This window comes from Eleutherodactylus coqui, chromosome 5, assembly GCF_035609145.1.
Source record: "Eleutherodactylus coqui strain aEleCoq1 chromosome 5, aEleCoq1.hap1, whole genome shotgun sequence".
Lineage (NCBI taxonomy): Eukaryota > Metazoa > Chordata > Amphibia > Anura > Eleutherodactylidae > Eleutherodactylus > Eleutherodactylus coqui.
The window spans coordinates 139,458,976-139,468,160 of record NC_089841.1 but is presented as its reverse complement, the minus strand read 5'-3'; the positions used below and the strand labels follow the sequence as shown (position 1 = coordinate 139,468,160).

The window sequence follows — 9,185 nt, the reverse complement described above, 5'->3', positions numbered from 1 at the left end:
ACCTCCCACAGAAAGTTTCCATAATAAACTTTTTTCTTCAGCCACATCTTTATGTGAAAGAGTAGTCGTTGAGTCATTAGAATACTGATAATTAGGATCAGTGTTTGGTACTTTGACTTTTGGGAATTCTAACGTGACAATCGATTTACATGAATCCTCTTACTTTTAGAGCTAGAACTAAAATCTCTGCTTCGGATTGTCCTAAGGTTATATCATCCCACATGCACTGTCTTGGTGTAATGTTCTATTCCTTTCTTGGAATCCTCCTTCTGGCGAGACACTAGGAACGATAAAAAAGCGAGTTCAATTATCTGGATGGCTGTGGTGGAGAAACCAGGGAGGACCAGTTGTATCCTGGGGACTACAAGCTGGCATATATTTCTATAGGGTTAGACTAACCATCTGGTGTTGTGGCACGGTTTCTGCATCAGCAGTAGAGTACCAATATTTTTCATCTATTAATCTGTAGGATAGCTTCCTGAGCCTCACTAGGACTTGATTAGTGGATTCTCCAATCCAATGGGCTATTAGCCATCAGCAGCATAGTACTTTAGGCTAGCAGCTCCTTAGTTATTTATCCAGTTTAGTCTATCATAGGTGCCATGAGTGTAAGGGAAACCATAAGATTACTTACCGTTAATCTGTTTTTCATGACAGCACTGCTAATTTTCCCCCTAATGTGGTATAAAAAAATGGGTGTAACATAAAATAGGGAATGGTCTCCAATAGTCCAGGGATCTTGCTACAGAACCGAGGAGGTGAAGGGTGTTTCTGCATTTAAAGCGTTCTGGGAGGTCCCTGTTTTCTCTCCGGAGGGAGGCGAGCTCTTATAGGCGCAGTCATGGGCTCATGGAAAACCGATTATCTGTAAGTAATCTTGTTTTTTGGATGCCCCTTTTATAGCAATCAGTTATTGGATTTATGAACTTTTTTTTTACATAAAACTTCTGATATTGTCCGACCCTACTGGAATCCTACCTGTGTGCTGGGACGCCCTCTCCTTTACACAGCAAACAACTTCTGACAGCAATTAAACAACCTAAATAATATTATGTCTTGTAAAGTGGTGTTTCTCCCTCCTTAAGTCATGACCTGCTAGAGGTACGCGAGAACTGCAGTTGATTACACCTGTGACCATTTCTGATGTACTGACAATAATTACATTACCTGTACAATACTAAGAAAATCCTGAAAACATGACCTTTTGGGGAGGGGGGGGGGGGGGTACATGAACACTGGACTTGAAGAAGAATTCTCTGTCCTATTGCCGTAGTGTTCAATTACACAATCCCTGAAACAGTAATGTGGCCTTCATCTATTTATACCAGGGAGAGAATTGCTTCCTTTTTGGGGCCTGTCCTGTCCTCTGGTACAAGTGTGGATTCTGCATAGCCAACAATAACCTTCTGATGCACAGCGACCATGTAGACAGAACATGCTACTCCACCCATTGTTTGAAATCTACTACACATAAAGCGCATCTTCCCATATGTTACATTGTGTTCTGTTGGCAAAATAGGTTGTAACCGTTAAGGCCCTTTTACACGTAAAGATAATCTTTAGGGGGCGTGGCCAAGCAGCCGAGGAGACGGGCCGCATGTAAGAGAAGCTCCCGGACAAGCCGACTTACCTGCCATCCTGAGCAAATCCTGAGGGCCCCAAACCCACCCAAACACCTCCTGAAGTAGAGGGAGAGCAGACGAAACCACCTGTAACACCGGCAGCAGACCCGCGACCGCTGCCGCCGTCATTTCCCCCGGCGGTCGGGACGCTCTCAAAAAGAGACCAGGGGAAGAAGCGGAGGAGACTCCCAGGCAGAGAAGACAGCGCTGAGACCTGGGTAGGGTGAACGGCAGTGCAGAGGGGAGAGTGGCTGAACCGGAGCCCCCACACAGCGCTGAGTGTAAGAGCTGCGCTCCTTCCCGCCACAAACTGCGGGGGGGCCGAGGGGGAAGCTGCACGTTTAAAACAGAAAGAGAAACTGCATACATACCCCTAAAAAGGGACATCTGCTGGCACCCTTACACTGCAGCCATCCCCAAAGCACACAGCCATTAACCCCTGATATATAAAGGGTGCAGCACAATCAATAGCCACCCCAGGGGGAAGAAGAGAGGGAGAAATAGAGCAAGGAACCTTCTGGTGTGAGCATTACACACCTAAACTAAAGGTGCTACTGAAGGCACAACAAGCACGAATAGGCAGCCACAGCAACCCATCAAGCTGTGAAACACCAGACAAAAGATACCATAATGCGCACGCTCCGAAGAGAACACACAGCAGAGCAGAACCGTTTATAGGCCCCCTACCGGGAATCCAACACCCTGCAGAGTCATCCACCATAAGGAAAACGAAACAGCACAAAGACCCATTATGGGACCCACTAGGCAGAGCTCGTCCGTTGACAAACTAAAAGTATTTGCTAGAGGGGAGACCAGCAAAGACTCTGGCCCTGAACCCGCCACAGCAGGAACATCAACGGCGAAAGACGCTAGCCCAGGCCCATCCGAGGGCACAGTCCAAACTCTACAACAGCTATCTGAGCAGCTTCTATCCGTAATACAGACATCTACGACCACGCTCACTGGGAAAATCGACGAAGTAAAAATGGACGTAAGCCTATTAAGGCAAGACCTTCAAAACCTGAGAGAACGAGTTAAAAGTACAGAAGACAGAATCTCTACACTGGATGACACCGTCCCTCCAATGTCTGCCGCAATACGTGACCTCACACAAAAAGCCGAATACTGGAGACAAAAAGCGGACGACCTCGAAAACCGCTCACGACGGAATAATTTGCGTATAGTGGGTCTACCAGAACGAGCAGAAGGACAGAGACCCGAAGAATTTATGGAAAGATGGCTCCGCGAACTTCTCCCTAATGCTGGTCTATCACAAGTCTTCGTGATCGAAAGAGCCCACCGGGTGCCTATGAGGCCGCCTATACCAGGAGCACCGCCTAGACCCTTGCTGGCAAAATTACTTAACTCACGAGACAGAGATATAATCCTACAAGCTGCCAGAAAAGGAGGCCCCCTGCGCTACGACAACGCTGCAATATCCATTTTTCCTGATTTCTCAGCAGACCTCCAAAAACAACGGGCTTCATTCACCGGAATTAAAAGGCAGCTACGAGACCTGAAACGTCCATACTCCATGATGTACCCGGCACGACTGCGGGTGATAGATGGAGATCGCACGCGTTTCTTCTCTACACCAACCGAAGCAGAAGAGTGGCTGGCTACCAGACGTCCACCAGAAGGACTGTAACGTCCTCACAGGCACCAGGACTTTAGTGTAAACAAGCAACAAAAGCTACCCCAATGCACGCTAGAAATTATACCCTAGTTGCACCCCGCCCATATACGAGACCGAGATATGGGACTAAGATCTCTACTCTACACTACTATTACCTGGCCTACCCCCTCCCCCGGAAATGATGGTGGATCACCCTCTCCCCCAGTATTAGTAACAACGCTAATAACTTCCTCCCCCTGTACTATCATATCTCCCCCTTCCTTTCCTGCTCCCTCTCACCCCCCCCCCTCTGGGGGAAAACATAACCTAATATCTATATAGAAAGACATCGAAATGGGAGTACCCAGGGAGGGAGGGAACCCTCTCCACCTCACGCCTGAAACTACAAAAGTTCTGTTGAAGCTGTGGGTACAGTGGTCCGCTCACTCATGTCACACATCCTACTCCAGGGGGGTGTCCCTGTTGATAAGGTCACTAAGATTGGAAGTAGAACAAATTAAGAGAGACCCAGAAGGTAGATACATTTTCGTAAGATCCAAAATCAATAACGACCCATATGTCCTCCTGTGCTGCTATAATCCTCCACCAGCACCACCACCACAGCTATCCTAGCAGATGGCATCCAATTTGCAGCATTCTCACCATACGCAACAATTATTTGTATGGGAGATATGAATTTGGTGATGGATCCCTTTATGGACAGATTCGGAGGTGGTGCTCGGAGGGAGGGGGACACGAGCAGGACTCGCCTGGCCTCTATTATCTCGGTGACGGGCTGGCTGGACCTATGGCGCGTATTTCGCCCACAAAGGCAGGAATTCACTTGCCACGCAGCCCACAACCATGCACTCAGCCGAATAGACTATATATTCGGGTCCCCTTCACTATTCTCCAAAATCAGCTCCATAGAGTTCCTGCCTTGAGGGATCTCGGATCATACACAATCCGCATGATCCTCAAAAACCAAGGTCTGACCAATATCAAGAGAATAAAAGTGCACCCATTCTGGCTTTCACTGCTCGGCCCCAATGACCGCATACCTGACCAGATCCAAATCTATTTTGAGGCGCACGAGGCGCATACAAGACAAAACGTTAGTGTGGGAGACATTTAAGTCCTATCTTAGAGGTTGCTTCAGATCCTCAATCTCCTTTATTAAAAAAAAGCCACTGCGCGAGGAGGAGAGCTCTTAGCAGAGCAATGCCAACTACTAGAGAGTTTATTGCTGACCCATCAGACATCAAAAGAGACAGATGGCTCCAAACTGGTAGAGATTACTTATTATATTTGAGAGAAAAAGCCCAGAGGAACCTCTTTTACACCCGACAATCCTTCTTTGAGCTGGGAAAGCAATCCAGCAAACTACTAGCCTTTATGGCCCGACAGGAGACTGCCCTCCCAACCCCCCCCCCCCCCCCATCCGTTCTGAGAATAAAATCAGCCCAAGGAGAAACACTCACAGACCCAAAAGAGATCCTAACTAGATTCTAACAATTCTACGACAACCTATACCAAACACGGACTGATTATTTACCAGAAGAACTGGAATCATACCTAACAGACATAACATTCCCAGTACTGCAGGACACCCATAAGTTCCTACTAGACTCCCCAATTACAGAAGAGGAGATTGAGGAAGCACTAAACGACATGACAAAAAACAAAACCCCGGGCACAGATGGCTTGCCGATAGAAGTCTATATGCAATACAAGAAAGAAATAATACCACACTTGCTTTCCTTATATGAACACATATTTGATAAAAACCAGCTCCCAGAATCAATGTTAGAAGCCAACATAGTTCTCATTTTAAAACCAGATAAAAACCCAGACGACTGTGGCTCATATAGGCCTATATCACTGTTAAATACAGACTATAAAATCCTTACGAAAATATTGGCCACCCGCCTAAACCAAGCTATAAAAGACATCATTCACCCCGACCAATCAGGCTTTATCCCTGGAATGTCTACATCAGACAATATTAGAAGGACACAAGTAATCACGCAGGTGGGGTGGAGGTCAGACTGGGCCCTGGCCTCACTAGACGCGGCCAAAGCATTCGACTCGGTCGAGTGGCCATATTTGATGGAGATCTTACGGAGGTTTGGGCTGGGAGACTCATTTATTAGGTGGATCTCTATACTCTATAAATCCCCGACCGCTAAAGTAGTGGTAAATGGCCTGGCCTCCACCTCCTTCCAACTACATAGGGGAACCCGACAGGGTTGCCCCCTTTCTCCCCTACTGTTTGCGATCGCAATAGAACCCCTGGCCCTGAAGATCCGACAGCATACCGCATACAGAGGCATCTTGATAGGACCCAGAGAGGACAGAATCGGGTTATAGGCGGACGACATAATACTGTATATGTCGGACCCCAAAAACACCCTCCCGTTAGCTATTTCCCTAATAGATGAATTTGGGAATTTTTCAGGACTACGTATAAACTGGCAGAAATCCGTTTTTATGCCTCTAAGAACAGAAGGATGGCAGATGGGAGACATATTTTGTAAGCTGCAAGTTACCCCCCAATTTAAATACCTAGGGATCTAGATTACCAGAGACCATACGCAAAGCCTGGACCTAAATATCACCCTCTTACTGACAACCCTACAACAAAAACTAAAATCCTGGAGCTCCCTGCCACTGTCTGTAGCAGGTAGAATTAACCTTATTAAAATGATAATACTCCCCAAGTACTTATACTGCCTAGAGCATGCAGAAACACCCATACCACAGAAATTTTTCAAAAAAACTAACTCCCTAATAATACCATTCATATGGGGGAACTCTAGAGCCAAACTTCGCATGGACACTCTACAACGGCCTAAAGAAATGGCAGGAATGGCGTTACCAGACTTCAAAATCTATTACCTAGCGGGACAAGTAAGATACATCCAACATTGGTTATCGGGCTCTCCTCTCCCAAACTCCGAGCACCACCTGATGTTCTTTCTCTCAGAGGCATCACTCTGGATCCTCCTAGAAAAACCGAGACTACTAACCAAGCAGATGCTCCCCATACATAGACTCGCAACCAATGTATGGCAGGCGTGCAAGCGTCTGACCAAACGGGAAGACACCCCCCTGGAGACCCCCCTATGGGACAAAAGAGAGTTACCACATCTGATAAATTTACCAGACAAACAATTTTGGGTAAACCTGGGGATCACTACTCTAGAACACTTATACGTTGATCAAGTATTGGTTTCCTTTGAACAACTACAGCAACTATACCAAATCCCAAGATCCGGTTTCTTCAGGTACCTACAACTCAGGCACGCCTTAACAGCACAATTCCCGGAGCCCAGACAGCCTTTCTCCCAATACCCATTAATAGGTATACTGCTCACCCAGGGACCCAAAGGCCTGATATTGGCACTATATACCCACCTACTTCGATCTAAGATCCCCGACATGCCCATGACAGTGGTAGAGAGATGGAAAAATCTCATCCCCACCCTTACTAATGAGGACTGGGAAACCGCAATGTCCACGTACACCGCGGTGTCACCAGCCGCAAATAACAAATTAACACAATTATATATACTACACCAATGTTACTTGACACCGACCAGACTCCACAAAATGCATAGGACACCTACAAACGAATGCCATCGGTGCAGAGCACCTAACGCAAACTTCAACCATCTAATATGGAACTGCCCAAATATTGTCACATACTGAGGAGAAGTTACTGAATTCTTAACTCAACTGATGGGCGTCCCGGTACCATACGACCCAGCGATATGCCTCCTGGGTATCTTGGATGAAGAACAGTGGCAATATCACGACAAAATATTTCTCACCAAGGTGCTATTTTATGCCCGTAAAACAGTGGCCCTGCGGTGGATGGATAGACGCCCCCCGACACTCTCAAAATGGCAGAATATAATCAACGCCATACTACCATATGAAAAAATAGTTTACAAAAACAGAAAGGGCCCTGAAAAGTTCAATAAGGTATGGGAAAGATGGTGTGGGTCGACAAACACAGTATTCATGCAAGACCGATTCCAAAGCCTGTTGAGAGCAACTGTACCTAGAATGAACCCGTAAAAACAAGTAAACATTACTGCCCTCTACTGAAACCACGAGCAAATGTACCGACAGAATGTTCTTAATATCTGCACATGTTAATGTAACGTATTTAGAAGCGACTGTATGACCACATGGAGCCTATGATGTAACTAAAGTTGTTTGTTCATATTTTGTATGGAATACATACTGTTCAATAAAACGAGTTTAAAAAAAAAAAAGATAATCGTTAAAACGACTAAAAGGTATAGCGATGTATTTGCATAAAGTGTTAATGGACATTAATGGCCAATAGCACTTTATCATCTTTATTTGCATGTAAAAGGACCTGCAGGAGTTGTTTGCAGACCCAGCCTGTGATTAAACACACTTCCAACTGTGTAAACATTCCCTTGTTCTTCTCATGTTACACTAGCCGCGGGAAGAACATCCTGCATTCTATTGAAAGATGAGTGAAACTCTTTTTATTGTATCCTTTTCAAAAACCAAGGAATTTAAACATTATTCACATACATTGTAATACAAAGTTTGTTAATCGGGTATCATCTACATCTCCAATACTTGAACCAGGTTAGACTCCAGTATTTTCGAAAATACGTTTCAATGTACTGTAAATGTATTACATTACGCTTCTCCAATATCATTGAAAATTGGTATTGTACTGTTTGATGTTTATATATGTAATAAGTAAAACTTGTCAACAACTGTGACAACAGACAACAAATCACAAAATAAAGGTGGATATTCAAGGTGTGTCTTCATGCATCTACTTTTGACACCCTACGCTTTAGGGCCTATTCACATGAGTGTATATCGACCGGATGTGAAAACGGCTGCTGATATACGCTACTGTATGATGTACGGGGACCCAGAGAGCCGGTGAAGGGCAGGCAAGGTTTGTCTACCCCTGCCCAATGGCAAGGGGAGGAGGACTAGTGTGCTGAGCTCCCGCCCCTTGCTACTGTTTGCAATAGGAGGGACAGAGCGGGGCTTAGCTCTGCCCCTCCCATTGCAAACAGCAGCAAGGGACGGAGAAGAGAAGGGGGCAGAGTTTAGCAGTCACGCTGCTAAACTCCCCCCACCTCCCTTCTCTAGCAGTTGTCATTCGCTCCCATAGGGGGTCAATGCAAATGCAGCTTCCGCTGCCGACATACATGCACCTGACCAGCTGCGGAGATACGCCCCTATGCACTGATGCATTGTAAACCCTACATTTTCGTGTACAGAAGGGCTGTAAATTCCTGCAATATTATACTACATTTTCCTCTAGCTGTCAGTCTTCAAGTGCAAGAGTGATTGTCTTTTTCAGAAAAGAACTGAATTTGTCCATTGCAACCAATTTCAGCACAGCTTTTGTAAACTGCTGATAAAAAATGAAAGCTGCACTGTGATTGGCTGCTATGGGCAGCAATGTAGTTTTGAAGCCCACAAGTTCTATCCAATTCATTTTCTTCAGTTAAAGTTTCCAACTTTTTCCCTTTGTTTGCTCAGAGTATGTGTGAAGAAATCAACGCAAGAACGTTTTGCACTGAAAATTCTCATTGATCGCCCCAAAGCTAGAAATGAGGTGAGTTGTTCAAGTCAGGCAGTGCTATGTACAGTACTTAATGGAGTCTGATGATTAAGGTTATTGTATTTCTATTGTTTTTGTATTTTTAGAATAGGATGTTTCTCCAGCTTTTTTAATACTATTTTACATTCTTGTGCTTTTTTTTAACAGCATTAATAGAGCAACCCAAATATTTGATTAAAACCTATCAATTTTATACAAGTATTTTATCTGAATGTGATAGACGAGAAATATTTAGTGCGGCTGTTGTATGGAAATTGATTAGTAAAGACTTCTGCAAATAAACTTGCTTGAACTGACAGATTCGGAGTAAGGG

General features: G+C 45.1%; 1 protein-coding gene across 1 annotated transcript in view; it reads left to right on the top strand.

The window, feature by feature from the left end:
* Positions 1-4,908: 4,908 nt before the first annotated feature.
* Positions 4,909-9,185, top strand: part of MAPKAPK5 (MAPK activated protein kinase 5) — a 51,984-nt gene continuing 47,707 nt past the window's right edge. The window contains exons 1-2 of the mRNA XM_066604909.1: positions 4,909-5,363; positions 8,791-8,866. Coding sequence (XP_066461006.1) covers positions 4,909-5,363; positions 8,791-8,866 — 531 coding nt within the window. The remainder of the gene's footprint in view (positions 5,364-8,790; positions 8,867-9,185) is intronic.